The sequence below is a fragment of the Pongo pygmaeus genome, chromosome 1 (assembly GCF_028885625.2).
Source record: "Pongo pygmaeus isolate AG05252 chromosome 1, NHGRI_mPonPyg2-v2.0_pri, whole genome shotgun sequence".
Lineage (NCBI taxonomy): Eukaryota > Metazoa > Chordata > Mammalia > Primates > Hominidae > Pongo > Pongo pygmaeus.
Genome location: NC_072373.2, coordinates 116,117,381 through 116,139,743, shown reverse-complemented (window position 1 = coordinate 116,139,743; position 22,363 = coordinate 116,117,381). Strand labels below are relative to the sequence as shown.

General features: G+C 36.4%; 2 protein-coding genes across 8 annotated transcripts in view; one reads left to right on the top strand and one right to left on the bottom strand.

Annotated features, from left to right (window-relative positions):
* MAGI3 (membrane associated guanylate kinase, WW and PDZ domain containing 3) overlaps nt 1-22,363 on the top strand; it is a 287,494-nt gene that overhangs the window by 212,179 nt on the left and 52,952 nt on the right. For all 6 annotated transcript variants that reach the window (XM_063651781.1, XM_054463525.2, XM_063651787.1 and 3 more), the window contains exons 7-9: nt 10,491-10,548; nt 15,608-15,702; nt 18,685-18,873. In XM_063651781.1, the coding sequence (XP_063507851.1) occupies nt 10,491-10,548; nt 15,608-15,702; nt 18,685-18,873 (342 nt within the window). The remainder of the gene's footprint in view (nt 1-10,490; nt 10,549-15,607; nt 15,703-18,684; nt 18,874-22,363) is intronic.
* The window catches only part of PHTF1 (putative homeodomain transcription factor 1), a 129,143-nt gene continuing 125,399 nt past the window's right edge, over nt 18,620-22,363 (bottom strand). The window contains exon 21 of one of the 2 annotated variants that reach the window (XR_008495742.2): nt 18,620-18,749. The gene's annotated coding sequence lies outside the window, so the exon portion shown is untranslated. The remainder of the gene's footprint in view (nt 18,750-22,363) is intronic. The other variant, XR_008495748.1, reaches the window with a different exon arrangement.

Here is a 22,363-nt window from a genome sequence, read left to right as displayed (position 1 = left end):
ATACTGACAATACCAAAGATTAATGAGATTTTAGAGCAACTAGCATTTTCATTTATTGTGAGCGGGGACACAAAATTACCTGAACATTTTTTAGAACTTTTGACAGTTTCCTATGAGGTAATATCTAAAGAGAAATGAAAACATATGTTCCCCAAAAGACTTAACTAGAATGATAATGACAGCCTTTCTCTTAATAGCTCAAACCTGGAAACATCCCAAATATCTATCAAGAAGAGAATGGATAAACCATTTGTGGTATATTCATGCAATAAAATACTACTCATGAGTAAAAAGAAAAAAGTGTTGATAACACTCAACAACATGGATGAGTCTCAGAAACATGTTGTAAAAGAAGCCAGACACCAAAGAGTAGGTTCTCAATTACTCATTATTTAAAGCTTGAGAACAGGCAAAACTCATGTGTGGTAATAGAAATCAGAAAATGACTGGGGAGAGTAGAAGTGGGGTAAAGTGAGATAATTCCCTGGAATGCTATATTCTTCATCTCAATTGAGGTGACAGTTACACAGGCATATCCAGTTGCCAAAACCCACTTTTTATAATTGAACAAGCACTCGATTTTTTATTTTCCCCGAGACGGAGTCATGCTCTGTCGCACAGGCTGGAGTGCAGTGGCACAGTCTTGGATCACTGCAACCTCTGCCTCCTGGGTTCAAGCGATTCTTCTGCCTCAACCTCCCAAGTAGCTGGGACTACTGGCACATGCCACCACGCCCAGCTAATTTTTGTATTTCTAGTAGAGACGGGGTTTCACCATATTGGCGAGGCTGGTCTCGATCTCCTGACCTCGTGATCCGCCTGCCTCGGCCTCCCAAAGTGCTAAGATTACAGGCGTGAGCCACTGCACCCAGCCAGATTTTTTTTTTTTTACCATTAAAAGGGCACTTAGGAGTTGTGCATTTTATTGTGTGTAAATTATACCTCAATTATTATTCTTTTTTTGAGACAGAGTCTCGCTCTGTCACCCAGGTTGGAGTGCAGTGGCGCAATCTCCGCTCACTGCAGCCTCCTCCTCCTGGGTCCAAGTGATTCTCGTGCCTCAGCCTCCCCAGTAGCTGGGACTACAGGCTCATGCCACCATGGCTGGCTAATTTTTGTATTTTTTGGTAGAGATGGGGTTTCATCATGTTGGCCAGGCTGGTCTCGAACTCCTGACCTCGAGTGATCCACCCACCTTGGGCTCCCAAAGTGCTGGGATTACAAGCATGAGCCACCATGCCCAGCCCAAGAAATAATTTTTAAAATAATTTTGATACCATAGTTGTTTATAAAGCTTTCCATAGTAAGTTCCTTCTTATGGTGAAATCAGCCATTCTAAAGGCAAACTAGAATATATAATACTATAGAATTTGACTTTTTTTATTGTGAACATGGTATTTGTCTTCTAGAGCATGTCCCTTTTACTGGCTTCCATTCTTTTTCCTGGTCCCTAATTGTTTCAGTTCAGTTTTCTGCCTTTTCGTGTTTTCTTTTGTAGAAAGTATTTATTCTCACAGCTTTATCAGTTTACTATAGCCTGCCCTATTATCAAAATCTCTAGTATCGTCCTTTGTTCTGAATTATATTTCTGTTTCCTCTTGCTTTTGAGTCTTTGTTTTGATTTCCCTACTAATACTTCAAATAAGCTTATTTAAAACTAAATTGACATCTTTCTCCTAATACAACCCCGTCCCTCTTTCTGTCATATACATACCATTCTCATAATCATCTATGCCCAAATCCTTGCAATTATGTTTGCCTGTTCCTCTCTTCTTGCTCTACTTCCTGATTTAGTTTTCACGTCCTGTGCTTTTTCTTTTTTCTCTTTTTGCCAATATATTATTATGCAAAAGTTTCAACATATAGGAAAATGAAAAGAATCATACAGTGAACATACATATGCCCACCACTAGGATATTACAATTAACATTTTGCTACATTTGCTTCTTCACATGATTATTCATTTATTCTTTCTCTATCTGTGATTTTTCTTTTATATTATATATTCCTTTCCATTCTCCTAATCACTACACACTTGGATTATTCTTGGTCTTTCTTCCTCCAGTTATTTCTCTCTCTTTAATATATCTTTTATGCCAGTGGTTTCCAAAATGATCATATTCAAACTATCTACTGGTACCCAGTAGAAAATATTAGAACTAATTTTTCATAATGTTTTTACTGAAAGAAAAAGAAACAAACTAGGCTTCACTACTATTTTACATACAGATTGGTAATGGCATTCTTACTGATTCCGTATGTCGGATTATCACATACTCTAACCAGAGTGCCTTGAGGGAGGAATGGGTGAGACACCTTTGCTCTTTTTTCAAGGACACTGTGAAATTTTACAGTTGATTTGTGCCCAGTTAAGTGTATTTATAGACTAGTTATATAGTTTTTAAACTAACCTCACATAAAATGGAAATGTCACTTTAAAAGATTTCTACAAAAGCACTACTGATTGAAGATAATACAAATATGCAAACCCAGACTAATAGCAAGAAAATGGAAGAGCTGATACTGTTTGTGTATCATATATGATCATATATAAGCTTTTTTCAACTTCATCAAGGTAAAATCATGATAATTGCTTGTTTAATCACCTCCTTTAAAAACATCTATTTTTGTATATGTTTTATTATATACATATTAGAAGAGGGGCAGATGTCAGATTTTTTACTAAAAAGGCTACATGATCAAAAAACCTTGGAGATATTATGTAAGACCAAATTAATCTTTCTAAAACTAATTTTCTATCTATCTCTCCCTTGCTGTCCGTTGTCAGCAGAATAAAGTCCAGACTCCTTGGTTAAGTATTAAAGATTTTTTATAATTGAATCATATTCTATATTTATTTTTCAAAGTATTCTCATGTCATAAATCTGACATATTTTTCGTCTTTGCCATATACCCATTTCTTCTGCCAGGAACCAGTCTTGTTTCCTGTGCCTACCTGGCTCATACCTATTACCCTTCTAAGCTCCAATCTAACGTATAATTTCTTTGTAGCCCCTTCTGTCATTTTCTTGCAAGTCAGAAGTAGATGTTCTCTCCTCTGTGCTCAGTAGTACCATATGACATGTCTCTCTTGTAGCACTTATATTGCATTGTAACTAGATTCCACACTCAGAGCAATGATTTTTGACACATTCATCTGTATATCCTTTCAGTAGAGACTTCAATGTTTGAAAAGAGGGAAAGAGGGAAGAGAGGGAGGGAGGGAAGAAGGGAAAAGGAAGAGAAAGAAGGGGAAAAAAAAGAAAGAAGCTACTTTATCCTCCAGATTATTTTGGTCGGCCTTTTGGAAATACTTTTCAATCTCTGAAAGGCTCTGAGGGGCCAATAAGTAATAAGCCCGTCTTCATTCACCAGTTTGTAGTCAATAGAGAAATAAGACACCAGAGACAGACAGATGAAGTCAGAATGTCAGCAAATGAATGTTAGCCCTGCATGTACATGGCCTTGCTATTATTTTACCCCTGCAGGAGGGAGACATAGGTACTTAGTCTTTGGCCTCTGTGTTCAACTGCAAGCCTCCTCCCAACGGGCAGACATGGCAGAGAACAGACCAGAATACGCCTCTGCAGGCAGGCTGTTAACCAAAACAGTGAGAGAACTCAAGAGTCCCTGAGCCAAGCATATTAAGTTCATTTTGTAAAACTCCCCAGTCAGATAAGACATTCTTTCTTCCTTGGGGAAGAAAGTGAAGGGGCTCCGAGAAACTGGAAACGTTCCTCCCATTCTTTATTCTCTAAGGAATTTGAAGAATTGGATGAACATTTCCCCCTAATGCTTTTTACACTAAGGCTGAACATATGTCTTGGTTGGCCCAGGACTGATCCAGCTTATTCCTGTTGCCCCAACATAATTATTAATAGTATCCCCTTTTATTCTCAAAAGTGGACAGTACATTTTATGATCATCCTAAGTATATTTTTCTTAAAATAGAATGATCAAAATTGCATTCAGTATTCTGGGAATGTTTGAAACTCTTTAATATGGGCTACTCTCCCATTTACAAAACTGCGTACACCTTTTTAACATTGCCTATGCTTATCTTGGGGGGAGCCTACAATTTAGAACATTGAGTCTATTTGTTTTATGCTCAGCCAGCCTTTACCACTTTCCTCTCTACACTTTGTCTCCCCATGTAATAGCCCCACGGAAGACTATTTTCAGGATGAACTATATGTGATTCACATTAGTATTCTCTGCAGTGCTTTGCACAGAGTAGATGCTGAAAAGAGAAGAATAATATTTTAAATGTAGGTTTTATAGTTTAAGATATTGTTTACATTCTGCTGAACATTTAAGATCTTCTAGAAAGACTTAGAGTTTCCAAAACATGCCCTTTTCTTCCCAATCTTCTGATATTCTGAACCCAGCTGTGTATTCAAATACAGTGTAAGGACACAGCTTGAACAGCTTGGTTTAATTGATGTACATTTTATCTTCTATTCAAATAAAATAGTGTTTTGGTTAGGTAGTTGTCTTGAAAATACAACATTAGGAATTCATTTTACCCTCAACCCATCTCATTTCTCTTATGATGAAAGAAAGATTAAATTTTTGCTAAAAGCAGCTTACAAATATATTGAATGTTGATATTTCAGAGCTTAGAGAATGATTAAAAAAATTATCAACTGAATAGAGCTCCACCATGAGAAAATAATTGTAATTCTTACATTTAAACAAGAAAAATCCTATTTTGAGAAGAGGAAAGAAAGATAAATTCATGGGATTTAGAACCAACCAGCTGCTTGATATGCCCAAAATAGTTTTGTCTTTTGAAATAGCTTTTTAGGGGAATACTTTGGCTTCATACACAGGAAAAGACAGTTAGGTTAGGTCTTTCCTGTATCAAAAATAAACAAACACATTTTCTCTTGGCCCTAACCCTCCCCATAGTTTTTATACTATCTTTTTCACAAGCAAATTTTTGTTTTAAGTCATCTATTCTTAAGGACTCTACCTTGTATTTTTCTCTTCAGTTACTACAATATTCTGACTTTTGCCTCCTACCTTTTCAGGGTTACCAGTAACCTCCTGATCTTATAGACTCTTTTTAGCCCTTATCTTTATGCCTAACAGCTTTACAAAGCATTTTTTTGTTTGTTTGTTTGTTTGTTTGTTTTGAGACGGAGTCTTGCACTGTTGCCCAGGCTAGAGTGCAGTGGCGTGATCTCGGCTCACTGCAAGCTCCGCCTCCTGGGTTCACGCCATTCTCCTTCCTCAGCCTCCCGAACAAAGCGTTTTATTTATTTATTTATTTATTTATTTATTTATTATTATACTTTAGGTTTTAGGGTACATGTGCGCAATGTGCAGGTTAGTTACATATGTATACATGAGCCATGCTGGTGTGCTGTACCCACTAACTCATCTTCTAGCATTAGGTATATCTCCCAATGCTATCCCTCCCCCCTCCCCCCACCCCACAACAGTCCCCAGAGTGTGATGATCCCCTTCCTGTGTCCGTGTGTTCTCATTGTTCAATTCCCACCTATGAGTGAGAATATGCGGTGTTTGGTTTTTTGTCCTTGCGATAGTTTACTGAGAATGATGATTTCCAATTTCATCCATGTCCCTACAAAGGACATGAACTCATCATTTTTTATGGCTGCGTAGTATTCCATGGTGTATATGTGCCACATTTTCTTAATCCAGTCTATCATTGTTGGACATTTGGGTTGGTTCCAAGTCTTTGCTATTGTGAATAATGCCACAATAAACATACGTGTGCATGTGTCTTTATAGCAGCATGATTTATAGTCCTTTGGGTATATACCCAGTAATGGGATGGCTGGGTCAAATGCAATTTCTAGTTCTAGATCCCTGAGGAATCACCACACTGACTTCCACAATGGTTGAACTAGTTTACAGTCCCACCAACAGTGTAAAAGTGTTCCTATTTCTCCACATCTTCTCCAGCACCTGTTGTTTCCTGACTTTTTAATGATTGCCGTTCTAACTGGTGTGAGATGGTATCTCATTGTGGTTTTGATTTGCATTTCTCTGATGGCCAGTGATGGTGAGCATTCTTTCATGTGTTTTTTGGCTGCATAAATGTCTTCTTTTGAGAAGTGTCTGTTCATGTCCTTCGCCCACTTTTTGATGGGGTTGTTTGTTTTTTTCTTGTAAATTGAACAAAGCGTTTTTTAATGCTGACCATGCCCTTCCTCTTCTGTCTTCTTTTACACCATTCCCCCTGATGATTCTTACTTTCTCCATCTGCCGCTTAAAATGTTAGTGCTCCTAAGGTTCTGTTCTTCACCTTTCTCTGCTCAGTTTATCTAGGTAATCATGTCTGCTGTCATAGCTTTAACTACAATGTCTCTCAAATCTTTATCTTCTTATATTTCTCTTTGGAGTACCGGGTTCATACGGCCAAGAGCTTGTTTATCTGTACCAGGATGTTCTACAGGTCACTCAAATGTAACACCTTCCCTTCCTGCCTTCAACAGATATGACATCCCTGCAGCTGCCTGAGCCCAAAACTGGTGGTCATCCTCGCCTTTTCCCCACTCTCTCCTCTCTGTTGCAGTTAACTACCAAGTTCTATCAATTCTAACTTTTAACAACTTGCCATTCGGGTGGATCACGAGGTCAGGAGACCAAGACCATCCTGGCCAACATGGTAAAACCCTGTCTCTACTAAAACACAAAAAATTGGCTGGGCATGGTGGCACGTGCCTTTAGTCCTAGCTACCCGGGATACTGAGGCAGGGGAATCACTTGAACTGGGGAGGCGGAGGTTGCAGTGAGCCGAGATCATGCCATTGCACTCTAGCCTGGCGACAGAGGAAGACTCCATCCAAAAAAAATAAAAAATAAAAACCCGCCATTTCTTGAGTGTCCATTGGTGGTAGGCACATTACTAGGCACTTTTAATATATCATCTGTCTCCTAAATTCCTCTAAATCCACATTAATTTCTAATTTCTATTCCCACAGCCATTTTCATAATTATTATTATTATTATAATTTTTTTTTTTTTTTGAGACAGACTCTCACTCTGTTGCCCAGGCTGGAGTGCAGTGATGAGATCTCAGCTCACTGCAACCTCCACTTCCTAGGTTCGAGCAATTCTCCTGCCTCAGCCTCCTGAGTAGCTGAGATTACAGGAACCCACCACCATGCCCGGCTAATTTTTGTATTTTTAGTAGAGATGGGGGTTTCACCATGTTGCTCAGGCTGGTTTCGAACTCCTGACCTCAAATGATCTGCCCACGTTGGCCTCTCAAAGTGCTGGGATTACAGGCGTGAGTCACCGTGCCGGCCCATTTTCATAATTATTCAATAAATACTTGATAATGTATCACTTTTGTGCCTCAAGAGCCAGAAACCTGGGAATCATCTTTGCCTCTTTCCTCCCTGCTCTTCCTCAATCCTCATGGTAGTCATAAAGTTCTGTTACTTTACCTTCTTTGTTTTATTATCCATTCTACTACCCCTGCCTTAGTTCCAGTCTTCACAAGTTCTTATGCAGTCTATTAGTGTTTATCATACTTGTCTGCCTTTATTCTCATTGCACACCATCTATTTTGTCCTTTATTACTGCTGCCCATAATCTTTTTCAAATATAAATTAAATCATGTCACAGTTCACCTTAATCAATTCTCTATCATTGTCAAAATAAAGATCAGACTTCTCAACACAGCACTCTAAGAATGTTGTAATTTTGTGCTTGTTCATAAAATTCATTTCCCTTTGCATACAACTTTCATTCTAGTTTACCAAATTATTTGTAATTATGGAAAATACCAAGCATTCTTAATACCTCAATGCCCTTTAATCTATCTGGAATCATCTCCCTCTCCCTAATCCCAACTTTTTAATTAATTTATTAATTTTTTTGACTCGGTCTATCACCAGGCTGGAATGCAATGGCATGATCTCAGCTCACTGCAACCTCCGCCTCCTGGGTTCAAGCGATTCTCTTGCCTCAGCCTCCTGAGTAGCTGGGACTACAGGTGTGCACCACCACACCCAGCTAATTTTTGTATTTTTAGTAGAGACGGGGTTTCACAATGTTGGCCAGGATGGTCTCAATCTCTTGACCTCATGATCCGCCTGCCTCGGCCTTCCAAAGTGCTGGAATTACAGGCATGAGCCAACTTATCTTTAAAGACTGCTTAAACATCACCTTTTAGAAGGCTTTCCTGATAGCAATCTTACCAGGCAATTGGTATTCCTCTGCACTCTCCAAAAAAGATTATGTTTATCTTTATCTTATCATTTATCTCTTCTGTCTTCCTGTCTCGACTATAAACTCCTTGAAGTCAAGAACTGGGTTATATTTCTAATTTTTATTTCTGCATAAGGATGATGGGGAGAGGAGGATGAGAAGGGAGGAAGGAAAAAAGAAATAAAATGAATAAATGAATTGATCCACTAAACAGTGTATAAAATTGCTAGGTAGTTTAGTCTTGATTTTTATTACCTTCATTTTAAATGAGCAAATAATAACCACTTCTTTATCTGTATTAATTTGCCCTACATGAAAACAAAACAAAACAAAACAAAAAAAACTTGCTAATGGTATCAGTGGTAAAGGTGTAAAATTAATAAAGTAACCCAGAAGATAAATGGCTGCATTTGTTTGCCCTCCTAAAGAAAGAACTGTTAACCTCTTAGTTGCTAATTACCTTGAGTGCTAACTAAAATGCTAAGTCAACTTTCAAGTTAACATTAAAATATATTTATGTTGATCTTTTATCCTTACTATTAGTACATCCCTTTTAGTGAATTCTTCAGATATCAAATGGACTATTTCAGCTATTTCTATAGTCTTTAATTTCTCCAAACTTCTCTAAAGACAAAACATAAATCTAATTGTGGTACATTTGTAGAATTCCTCCTTACTCAGCTCTATTCAGTTCCCATGCTATTTTAAGAAAATTTCTATTAAAGAAAAAAATATTTTTCATGGAAGATCCATAACTGTTATAGTGCAGTTTTACAGATATATTCCAAAAAAAATACTCTTATCCATGTAACAGTTTTTTGGTGATAAAATATTATATCTATTTCATAGATTTGCTTCATAGCTAAGGAGGATTAAAGTGAACTAAAGTACATCTCAGTTCTTTTTAATGTTTTGTTCTCTTCTCACATTTTCAACTATTTTAATATTTCATTTGTTCTCATCTTTCCCACCTGAGACATTTCAACCAGGTCCTTCAAAGGAAAAACAAAAACTCATCAAACTTTGAAACCACCAATCAATATATATGTAGAAAAGTATGGTGGAAAATGGGGCAGGGGTAATTCAGACGTTTTCACCAGGAGGCTAGTCATCTGTTCTTTTCTTATATTCTGAATGCAGAATAATAATTTTTCTTAGAGTAAAACAGTATAGCTTGGCAAGTTTATTATAATGGAATTTTTACTTACAAAGTTGGTATGTCATAACTGAGGCTAAATGATATAAAACTAATAAGTCTTGTGATGCTTTCTAAACCTGTTTGCTGTCCAGTGTACTTTTTGTGTGTGTGTCTTTCAGCAGAGCAGAAGCACTCTTAAGAGAAATTGAAAATAAAAGCGTGGGACATCATAGTGCACAACAGTGGACTTTTTAAAAAATTCTTTTTTGCTCAACTGCTATATAAAATGGATAGGACTAGAACCACCTGCTAGGAACATTCCTCCCAACCTATTATCCATGTTTTACTAATAAGATGGTTCTTCAGAAACCTTAACTTTACAAGGAATGCAGACAAAGTGGGAGGGAAAAGATTCACATTCACATTGAAAAGCTCACGTCAGTTCATGTTGAAAAGGCTAGAGATTTGTTTTAATTTTCAGAAATTCAACTACCTTCAGTATTTCTGGTTATATTTTATTGGTCACTTACTGAGAATTAGTAATATATAAAAATGCTATGTAAGATATTTATTTGTTATCGTTCACAAATACAGATTACACAAAGCACTGTGGTAGTTAGATTAGTGTTCCTTCAGATACTCAGATCTTGTTCACCAAGAGAAAGCAGGTACTTTTGTAGGTTTTAAGCAAATCTAGATTGCTCACTTGAAATGACAAAAGTCCAAGGCTAGGGTTTCCTTTGAGGAGAAGTGGGTCTGAACATAACATCAAAAATGACTATGTATAATAGTAAAAAATTGAACAGATACCTGCTTCTTCTATTGGACTACAAGGGTAAATATGTCTCGTGTCAGCATGATCAAGGTTTTTAAATGAAAGAAATATACAGTAATTTTTATTAGCATTTTTATGGCTTGTGGTTCATATGAACACCTTTTTGTTTAATGTCATCTTCTGTTCTGGGCTTCTAATTGCTTGCTGAAATTCTCACTGGCTGGCGAAGAAGCCACTCAGACTTAAATTGTGTTTGTTCCTTGAAAGTGAGCCCTCAGCTTTCTGACTCCCAAATATTAGTATAATGAAATAATAAATTCACTCACTGGTGAATTATTTTCTGTCAATTTTGAATCTGGCATTTCACTCAGTTTTCTTTATTTACAGAGCTTCCTTATGGCTGGGAGAAAATAGAGGACCCTCAGTATGGGACATACTATGTTGAGTAAGTTTGTTACCTCAGTTAATATTCTCCCAAATGTTTTCCTTTCAGCATATAGCTTTAGAGAATACTGGATACAGCACTTTATGCTTCTGTGATCCAGCTGTTGAGTTTTTCAACTAGGGGAATGAAAAGGTAGGAGCAGTGAGCATTTACTTCATTGACCTTGGGCTTCCTGGAAGTTGGCTTTGAATTTCTAAATATAAAGAATAAGGGGGAAGTTGCCTAGAGGATTAATAGCTAGAGATGGTATTGTTACTACTACAGCCTCTAAAGAGAAAGTCAGTTGATAGAAAACTGAAATGAGGGCAATGGACTAGATGAATTATCAAGGTCATTTCCCACACTACCACTGTATGCTTCTGAAAGCAGTGCTTTAGGGCATTATAACATAATTATCCGAAGTTTTGAAGCATACACCTAAAGGTGTGCTCTCTTTTAAGGAGTTGTTCAAGGAAAACTTAGTATTCTTTTTAGGGGTGAAAGTTGCTTCTTAGGCAGCTGTTATGGTTAAATTTAAACATAAATATATATTGGAGAGGAGTGCCAGACACCTGCCTATGTTAGCCAGAGAAATTAAGCTAATATCAGTGTCTAATTTTGCCTTCTCTTTTCTTTATCTAATTGCTACATTGTTATGACCATTGGGATTGCTTTCTTTCCAGATGCTAAACATTGAATTTGACCTCAAGTGTCTAGCAGCAGGCAAATACTTGTATCAGAAACATTATTATTTACCTGGAGACTAAGAGTTAAACCTGCTGCCTAGGTAGCAAAGACAAAACGTTATTATTACCTGAAAAAATAACAAACACAATCATCTTTAATTTTATGATTGTTTCTTAATGTTTCAACACTTATAGGCATAAACCAATGCCGTTTCCTGGTAATTATCCGTAAAGTAAGCATCTCTGACTCCTGTTGCAACTGTAGTCTTTATTCTATTGTGCATGTTGTTACTTGAGTCACTGTGGTTAGAGGGATTTTTGGAATGACTTCTTAAAATTAAATGTGTCTCCTAAGGAAATGACTCAATTAGATTGACACTTAAGTATATAACTTTAGAATTTCAATATCTTGATTCCTTTGAAAGCTATGCTAATTTTGTTTCCATTGTGTTACTTAACGTCTTACTGATACTGTGATGTAAAAAGTATACAGCAGCTCTTTTATTATTATTTTTTCCTAAGTCATATTTTGTTAAAGGAAGAAACAACCATTTTTCACATCAAAGGAGTATTTGGGGGCCAACTGAAAAGGTTTTGCAGGATTTTTTTCTTCCCCTCAAATTTTAGTCTATTTAAATTGGGCTCTAATCAGCTATTTGCCATTGACACTGCTGAACATTTCTGAGATAATGATTCTCATTCTTTTATTATCCATTCCAAGTGAATTTGAATACATGGTCAAAAGGTGAAAGTCATTTGCCTGTTATAAAACCTTGAGCTGAATGATCTGGTCCCCATTATGCAAAGATATAATATTAAAGCAACTTTAGGGCAAATCCTGAAGCGACCTGCCCCTAGTTGTCAGGGAGGTACATGAAATAGCTTGAATTAGAAGCAACAGCAGCAGCGACATGATTTTGTATGATTATTCCCAGAATGAGCTCATTTTACAGGAGGGTTTTGTATTAGATTAAGAAGGAGCAGACTGTACTCAAGATGCACATTAGTATGGAGTCAGCTGAGCTGTGGAGTGTGGCTTGATTCCCAGATTAGTTAGGTTTTGAATCTCGACCATAGTAATCTGCAGTGAGTTTACTGATGGAGATAAAAAGCTGTTACTTGAATGGCTACTCTTTGGCTCTCTTAGTTTGTCAAACCAGATGGCACGATGATTGCTCTTGGCAGGAGCCTTATAGTAGTAGCACCAACTGCAGTGGTAGTTTTTCTTTGTATTTATTTTAGAGGATGGGATTCTGAAATGGATGAATTTATTTTTTAAAATAAAATTGTTCCAAAAATGTAATATGCTTATAATATGCATAAATATAAATATGCATAAGCTATAAATATGCTTATATATTTAGAAATGCGGTCTTGATTATATTGCATTATATGTCTTTTTAAAATTAACATATAATTATACACATTTTGGGGGTACGTAGTGATGTTTCAGTACACATAATATATAGTGATTAGATCAGGGTGATAAGCATTAAATGTCTTGATGCACCTAGGTGACAAAGTCAAAATATATACTTGCTTTCACAACTAAAAATTTTTTTTTTTTTTTTGAGACGGAGTTTTACTCTTGCCCAGGCTAGAGTGCAGCAGCACGATCTTGGCTCACTGCAACCTCCGCCTCCCAGGTTCAAGTGATTCTTGTACCTCAGCCCCCAAGTAGCTGAGATTATAGGCATGTGCCACCACACCCACCTAATTTTGTATTTTTAGTAGAGATGGGGTTTCACCATGTTGGCCAGGCTGGTCTTAAACTCCTGACCTCAAGTGATCCACCCACCTTGGCCTCCCAAGGTGCTGGGATCACAGGCGTGAGCTACCATGCCCAACCATCTAAAACTCTTTATGAAAGAATATTTTGTTGAGATAAATTTTTAAATCCAGATATTAGACATAAAATTTTAATACAGATAATGTGCCAAATTGTGTACTAATATTTAATCATTCTTGTTTGCTTTGTTTCTTTCTGATAATCTATAATGTTCTCCTCTCTTATTTCCCACAGCTAGTTATTTGGAAAACAAAATTTGTTGTATCTTAATAATAGTGTGGGTATGAGTAACTAAATGAAAAGGACAGTATTTTCACTTTTTTATTTATTTATTTTTTTTGAGTGGCATTTTAGTCTAGATGGTCTAAGATAATGAAGACAATAACTTCCTTCAGTAAATCTTATATTCTTTTGTCAAATTTTTAGGAAAAGGATTACTCATTTGCATACTTCTACTCTCCTCTCCCACACATTACAAAGGATATAAATACATATTACTACTTTTTATGTTCTAATGCCTGGGTGGCAAAGTGAGTCATTCTAGCCAATGACATTAAAGTGAAAGTGAGCCAAGGTTCTTTCTGAACAGGTTTATTATTCTTTTCTGAGTGTCAATTTTTAGTTGTTTTTCAAAAGAATATGTAAAATATCAGTACCTAAATAAATTTTTTAAAGTAGTTCCTAGGATTTTTATTTTCACAGAGTTAAACAGTTAACTCAATGGACAGGGCATCCCCCTCATATTATGAAGCAGAAGCATACTTGAGTGTCAGTGAAATCAGAACCCAAAGAATGTCCAGTGGCACTTATCATATTTAGAGCTCTTAAACTATTTAATAAGTAACCACGTCTGTTGTGGAACTGATATGCACTAGTAGCCTAAGTGACATGGAGAAAGCTAACATTCCTTTTTTTGAAAGTGGTTTTTTAAATTTTTTAATTTTTATTTTAGTCCCTGCTGCCCATTTCTCTACCACCACTCTTAATGTTTGCAAATGGCAAAGCTCCAGTGTGGACAACATAGTAAGACCCCATCTCTACAAAAAAAAATTTTTTTCAATTAGCTGGGCATGGTGGCACACACCTGTGGTCACAGCTACTCAGGAGGCTGAGGTGGGAATATCGCTTGAGCCTGAGAGGTTGAGGCTGCAGTGAGCTGTGATTGGACCACTGCATTCCAGTCTGGGTGACAGAATGAGCGCCTGTCTCCAGAAAAAAATTAAATAAATAAAAGGCAAAGTAAATGTTCAACTTATGTGACTATTTATATGTACATTTTGTAATATTCAGTCTACCTAAAGACAATCATGTTCTGAAATTCTCATGATTTGGTATTTAATTGTTGGTGTTCACTCATGTCACCTCTTTTTTTTTATTTTTATTTTTATTTTTTTTTTTGCGATGGAGTTTCACTGTTGTCGCCCCAGCTGGAGTGCAATGGCATGATCTTGGCTCACTGCAACCTCCGACTCCCGGGTTCAAGTGATTCTCCTACCTCAGCTTCCTGAGTAGCTGGGATTACAGGCATGCGCCACCACGCCCAGCTTATTTTTGTATTTTTAGTAGAGATGGGGTTTCACCATGTTGGCCAGGATGGTCTGTATCTCTTGACCTCGTGATCTGCCTGCCTTGGCCTCCTAAAGTGCTGAGATTATAGGCATGAGCCACCGCGCCCGGCCTCACTTCTTAAAGTGGAAAACTGTAGCATATGCTGAAATATATTTGTACTATGGAAGTGTTAGAATATGATTTCCATTGCTTCTGAATTGGACCTATTCGAGGTCCTAAACATCTTTTTTACAGCATTTGCTTTCTTAACCAACTTCCACTTAACTGGCTTGCCAGAAGAATAGTGCTCTTTTTCTTCTGTAAAACATACTGTTGCCCATAGCGTGTTGAATAGTTTTGGCTAATCTAGCAGCTAGTCTCCCCAGGCTTCCTGCTTTCTCTCACAGAGTTGTATGCATTCCAAGAGTCAGTAGTGAATGTTCCCAAATCATAAATGCCAGTTGAACCTATGTTATAATTATTCATTTAATTATGACATAATTATGAAGAAATTTAAGTGTGAAAGAGTTATTCTATACTATAATTGATAAAAGCAAGTCATTTTCTTAGTTGCTACTGAACGGATATAGGTTAGTCAGTGGAAAAGTAATAGTAATATAATTTAAAAAGGATTCTGCACACAAATTTCTTTGAAAGTGCCTTTACAGCTTGCTTCATTTTGGAGAAACTTAAATTAAAACCCTTCTATCATTAACTGCCTTTTAAAAAAACATTAAATTACCAAGAACAAGTACTTCTGATTGCATCAGATAAGAAGGCTATAGTTTTGAAAACCGTTATTGGCTATATTGGGTAGGTTTACGAAGAAGCTATAGTAAATATAATATCAAAAGCTTCACAGCTTGGCATCTTCTGCAGGACTTTATTTAGCAACAGAAAGCCCCTCTGCTATCATCTGTCAGTCTCTCCATGTTCCATAGCCTAAAGATACATATTTGTCCCCTAATCTATGATGATGGAATGGTATGATAGACTATTTAAGAATATGTTACTGTTTTATTTTAAGCTGAAATGTATATTTTTCTGCATTCTACAGTCACCTTAACCAGAAAACCCAGTTTGAAAATCCAGTGGAGGAAGCCAAAAGGAAAAAGCAGTTAGGACAGGCTGAAATTGGGTCTTCAAAACCAGGTAAGCATTCTTCTCAATCTTTTCTTCTAAGAATAACTTGTGAAATTTGTATGCTGAGTTAATAAAAGTGAGTTTGAACTTTTTATTTCTATGGCTTTGACACTAGATAAAGAGTGTCTAGTTGTTACTGTAAAGATATGAATAATCTTAATAAAACATCTGAACGTTATGAGAATACTCCTGAGATTTTTCTCAGGAGTATACAAAAAGCATGAAGTTGTTGGGAGAAGGGATTTGGGCAGCTTTTTTATGAATTTGAGATTTTGTTTTGAAGATTGGAATGTTTCCTTATATGTTTAAGGCTAGACCAATATTAGGTCTCTAGTTCATCATTAGCTTTTCCCAAGTTAATTGCTTAAGTATGGCATCTGTAACCACTGAGGATTCTTCATTAACCAATATTAATAAATACTAAATATACCAAATGATTTACCTACATCATTGAGTCTCAAGTGGGATGGTAGGTATTAGTAACATCAGACTCATTTAGGGAGCATTTTTTTAAAAATATAGATCCAGAAATTTTGATGAGTCTAGTCGTGTGTATTTTGAAAACACTGCTCAGGAAGTTCTTACATTCTACTTATCCCTCCCCATCCCTTTTCCAGCCCTCATTTGTCATTAATAACCAGGGGTATATATGGCCATATTGTAGTAATCCAGTAGATTCTCCACTTCGGTTGCCTATGAGAGAAATCATTCTTTCTTATAGTTACTCTTCAAAAACATGATCCTCCTCCTAAAGTTCTGCATTTCGTTTAGCAAACATTTTGAGTTTAACAAATACTTTTGAGCACTGACTACATCCCCAGTGCTTTGCTAGGCACTAGGTATTCAAAAATGACTAAGAGTAAGACTGGGCTTGCCCTCAAGAGTTCACAGTCTAATACAGGAAACTGATGGTTATAATATATGGAGATAGGTGCCATCATAGAATAGTAGTTATAATGGTAAGCTGAGGAGCAGGTTTGAATCCCAGCTGTGTAATCTTGGGTACATTTCCTAAATCTCTAAATGCTCCTATTTCTTCATATATAAAATAGGAATAATAATGGTACCCACCTTTTAAGGTGGTTATGAGTATGTAAATTAACAGATGTAAAGTGCCTACAATGGTATTAAGCACATGTTGACTAATAAATGATAGTTTCATTGTTATTAATAGACATGTACAAGTTACAGTGGTGGCATAAAGAAGGGAGTACCCAACTCTGCTTTGGTGGAGAATGTCAAGGGGGCAGGAGAAATCTCAAAGCAGAAGAGATAGGAACTAGGTCTTGAAAAGTCAGGAAAAGTTAAAGCAGTCAGACAAAAATTTTAAAGGGCAAGAAAGCATACCAAGTAGAAGGAACAGAATGTTTAAAATCACAGAAGCATGAAATGGTGTGCTGAAAGGCCAGAAGGCAAGTAGGTGTGGTTACAGCGTAGGGTATTTGTAGGGTAGTAACAAGCGATGAGGTTGTAGGGATAGGCAGCCATGAGAAGAGGTTGAGTATGTCACATGTTGCTGGAATGTCAAGGAAGTTGAAGATTGAAAAATATATGTTGGATTTGACAGTAGGGAGGTCATTAGTCACTCTAGCAAGAGCAAGTAGAGAGTGAAGTAAAATTGCAATAGAATGAAGAGGGTATGGGAGCTCAGACAGTACAACTGTTGGCAAAATGATAAACATAATTACCATATATTTATAGTAACTGCTGGAATTCCACTCAGTGTATACCCAAGATGAATGAAAATTATGTCCACACAAAAACTTGTGAGTGTTCATATCAACATTATTCATAATAGCCAAAAAGTGGAAAAACCCAAATGTCCATCAACTAATGAATGGATAAACAAAATGTGATGTTTATCCATACAGTGGCATATTATTTGGCAATAATGTAATAAATATATTTTATCTTTAGTAAGTACATATTTAATTTAATATTTATTATATATTAATAATAAAGAGCAATAAAGTACTGACATATGCTACAATACAGATGAACCTCAACAACACTGTCAAGTGAAAGAAACCATTCAAAAAACCACACATCGTCTGATTTTGTTTATATGAAATGCCTATATTGGGCACGTCTATACATGGATAGTAGATTCATGGTTTCCTAAGGCTAGGATATGGATGTGGGTTGGGGAGAAATTGGATAATGACTGCTAATGGGCATGGGGATTTCCTTTGAGGAGGGAAGAAAATGTTCTAAAATTAGATTATGCTGATAGTCGCATGACATTGAATTGTATGCTTGAAAGGGCTAAATTCTACTGTATGTGAATTATATCTCAATAAATTTGTTAAAAAATAGATAATGGCAGAACATTTAAAATCTTTTTTTACAGTTAATTTAATACTTCGTAAATTATAAACCTGCACAATTTGATTCTCTCAGTTTTTGTCACTTCCCTAATGGCAGGCATGGTTGAGGAGAAGAGAGAAGAGGTTCTGGAAGGAAGTTGTTATTTGCAGATGTGAATCACTAGGGTCATCTAACCCCAAAAATGGGCATTTCAAAAGAACTATGTATTTTTCTTCCTAAATTATCCACTAAACATGAGTGAAAGGGATAGAAATATGAAGCTATTTACTGATAGTAAAAAGATTCACTCCTTCCATCAGTTATAAATCAAAGACTGCAGAAAGCCTGAACTGTGAATTATAAAAATTCTCAATATACTCTCTTTCATAAGTTTGTGACACTTGACTTCATCTTCCTGGTATAGTACTTTGCACCTAAAACTCAGTAGATGCTGAGTTTTATAGTACAGTTGAATAGTATCCGAATTTTCAGGAATTGAGTACTAAAGGTTGTATCATTTTAACTTCATATAATGGACTCTGGGTTGAAAGTAAGTGCAGACAAGGCAATGAGAAAGAGATAAAGTTGAGAATAACATTAAAAAGTCGTATAAAAGATTGACTTTGAGTGCTATATTCATTGTAATTATTTTTGTTCTCAAACCCACTTCTCATTTTGGCACAGATATGGAAAAATCACACTTCACAAGAGATCCATCCCAGCTTAAAGGTGTCCTTCTTCGAGCATCACTGAAAAAAAGCACAATGGGATTTGGTTTTACCATTATTGGCGGAGATAGACCTGATGAGTTCCTACAAGTGAAAAATGTGCTGAAAGATGGTCCCGCAGCTCAGGATGGGAAAATTGCACCAGGTAACAAATTTTTCATAATTATTTGAAGAGTAGTGATACTATAACAAAAATTATAGTGAAGAGATTTTATATACATAAAGAGAGAGAAAGAATTAAATTATATAACTAAAGAGAGAGATTCCAGTATTAAAATAGTTTATCCTTTAATTTAAAAAAAAGTTGTATGGGTGTACAGTAGGTATATATATTTATGGGATACATGAGATATTATACTGTGATACAGGCATGCAATAAGTAATAACCACTCATAGAAAATGGGGTATACATCTCCTCAAGCATTTATCTGTTGTGGTATGAACAACCCGTTTATACTCTTTTAGTTATAAAATGTACAATTAAATTATTGCTGACTGTAGTCACCCTATTGTGTTATCAAAAACTAGGTCTTATTCATTCCTTCTAGCTATATATATATATATATACACACACACACATACACACACATATATATACACACACATATACACACACACACACACACACACACACACACATATATATATATATATATTTTTTTTTTTGAGACGGAGTCTTGCTCTGTCGCCCAGGCTGGAGTGCAGTGGCGCGATCTCGGCTCACTGCAAGCTCCGTCTTCCGGGTTCACGCCATTCTCTTGCCTCAGCCTCTTGAGTAGCTGGGACTACAGGCACCCGCCACCACACCCGGCTAATTTTTTGTATTTTTAGTAGAGATGAGGTTTCACCATGTTAGCCAGGATGATCTGGATCTCCTGACCTCGTGATCCACCTGCCTCGGCCTCCTAAAGTGCTGGGATTACAGACGTGAGCCACTGCACCCAGCCTTTCTAGCTATATATTTTTTATATTCCTTAACCATCTCCACTTCCCTCTCACTGCCCCCCCAACCCCACCTACCCTTCCCAGCCTCTGGTAATCATCCTTCTACTCTCTATCTCCATTAGTTCAGTTGTTTTAATTTTTAGCATCCACAAAGAAATGAGGACATTCAAAGTTTGTGTTTCTTTGCCTGACTTATTTCACTTAACATAATGATCTTCAGTTCCATCTGTGTCATTGCAAATGACAAGATCTCATTCTTTTTATGGCTGAATAGTACTCCATTGTCTATATGTACCATGTTTTCTTTATCTAATTATCTGTTGATGGACATTTAGGTAGCTTCTAAATCTTGGCTATTGTGAAAAGTGCTGTAACAAACATGGGAGTGCAGATATCTCTTCAATATACTGATTTCCTTTCTTGTGGGTATATACTCAGCCGTGGGATTGCTAGATTGTATGGTGTCTCTATTTTTAGTGTTTTGAGAATCCTCCAAATTGTTTTCCATAGTGGTTGTACAAATTTACATTCCCAACAACAGTGTATGAGGGTTCCCTTTTCACCACACCCTCTCCAGCATTTGTTATTGCCTGTCTTTTGGATAAAAGCCATTTTTAACCAGGGCAAGAAGATACCTCATTGTACTTTTGATTTGTATTTATCTGATGATCAATGACCTGAACACTTATTCATATACCTGTTTCTATGTCTTCTATGTCTTCTTCATGAGAAATGTCTATTCCAATGTTTTACCCATTTTTTAATCAGATTATTAGATTTTTCCTATAGAGTTGTTTGAGCTCCTTATATATTCTGGTTATTAATCTCTTGTGAGATGGATAGTTTGCAAAGATATTCTCCTATTCTGTGGGTTGTCTCTTCACTTGACTGACTGTTTCCTTTGCTGTGCAGAAGCTTTTTAACTTGATGTGATCCCGTTTGTCCATTTTTGCTTTAGTTGCCTAGGCTTGTGGAGTATCACTGAAGAAATTTTTGCCCAGACCAATGTCCTGGAGAGTTTCCCCAGTGTTTTCTTTTTTTAGTTTTGTAGTTTGAAGTCTTAGATTTAAGTCTTTAATTCACCTTGATTTGATTTTTGTATGCAGCGAGAGATAGAAGTCAAGTTTCATTCTTCTACATGTGGATATCCAGTTTTCCTAGAACCATTGAAGAGACTGTCTTTTCTCCAATGTATGTTGTTGGCACCTTTCTTGAAAATGAGTTCATTGTAGGTGTATGATTCTCTATTCTGTTCCACTGGTCTATGTGTCTGTTTTTATGCCAATACCATCTTCCTTTAGTTACTATAGCTCTGTAGTATAATTTGAAGTCAGGTAATGTGATTCCTCCAGTTGTGTTCTTTTTCCTCAGGCTAGCTTTGGCTATTCTGGGTCTTTTGTGGTTCCATATAAATTTCAGGATTGTTTTTTCTATTTCTGTGAAGAATGTCATTGGTATTTTGATAGAGATTTGATAGAGATTGCATTGAATATCTAGATTGCTTTGGGTAGTATTCAAAAGAATATTGATTCTTCCAACTATGAACATGAAATATCTTTTCATTTTTTGTGTCCTCTTCAGTTTCTTGCACCAGCATTTTATAATTTTTAATGCAGAGATCTTTCGTTTCTTTGGTTAAGTTAATTCCTAGGTATTTAATCTTATTTGTGGCTATTGTGAATAGGATTACTTTTTTTATTTCTTTTTCAGGTTGTTCACTGGCATATAGAAATGCTACTGATTTTTGTATGTCGCTTTTGTATCCTGCAACTTTACTGAATTTATCAGTTCTAATAGTTTTTTTATGTGTGGAGTTGTTAAGTTTTTCCAAATATAAGATCCCATCATCTGCAAACAAGGATAATTTGACTTCTCCCTTTCCAATTTGTATGCCTGTTATTTCTTTCTTCTGCTGATTGCTTTAGCTAGAACTTCCAGTCCTGTGTTGAGTAACAGTGGTGAAAGTGGGCATCTTCATTTTCCAGATCTCAGAGGAAGGACTTTCAGTTTTTCCCTCATTCAGGATGATACTAGCTGTGGCTCTGTTGTATATATGGCTTTTATTATATTGAGGTATGTTTCTTATATACCCAGTTTTTTTAGGGTTTTATCATAAAGGGGTGTTGAATTTTATTAAATTTTTTCAGCATCAGTTGAAATGACTATAGTTTTTTTGTTTTTGTTTTGTTTTGTTTTGTTCTTTAGACTGAGTCTCTGTCACCCAGGCTGGAGGGCAGTGGCATGATCTCAGCTCACTGCAACCCCCACCTCCTGGGTTCAAGTGATTCTCCTGCTTCAGCCTCCAGAGTAGCTGGGATTACAGGCACTCACCAGCACGCCTGGCTAATTTTGTATTTTTAGTAGAGATGGGGTTTCACCATGTTAGCTAGGCTGGTCTCAAACTCTTGACCTCAGGTGATCCACCTGCTTCAAATGATTATAGTTTTTATCCTTCATTCTGTTGATACCATGTATCACACTGATTATTTGCATATATTGTACCATCCTTGCATTCCTGGAATAAATCCCACTTGGTCATGATGAATGATCTTTTTAATGTATTGTCAAATTTGACTTGCTAATATTTTGTTGAGGAGTTTTACATCAGTACTTATCAGAAATACTGGCCTGTAGTTTTCTTTTTTTGATATGTCTTTGGTTTGGATATCAGGGTAATACTGGCATCATAG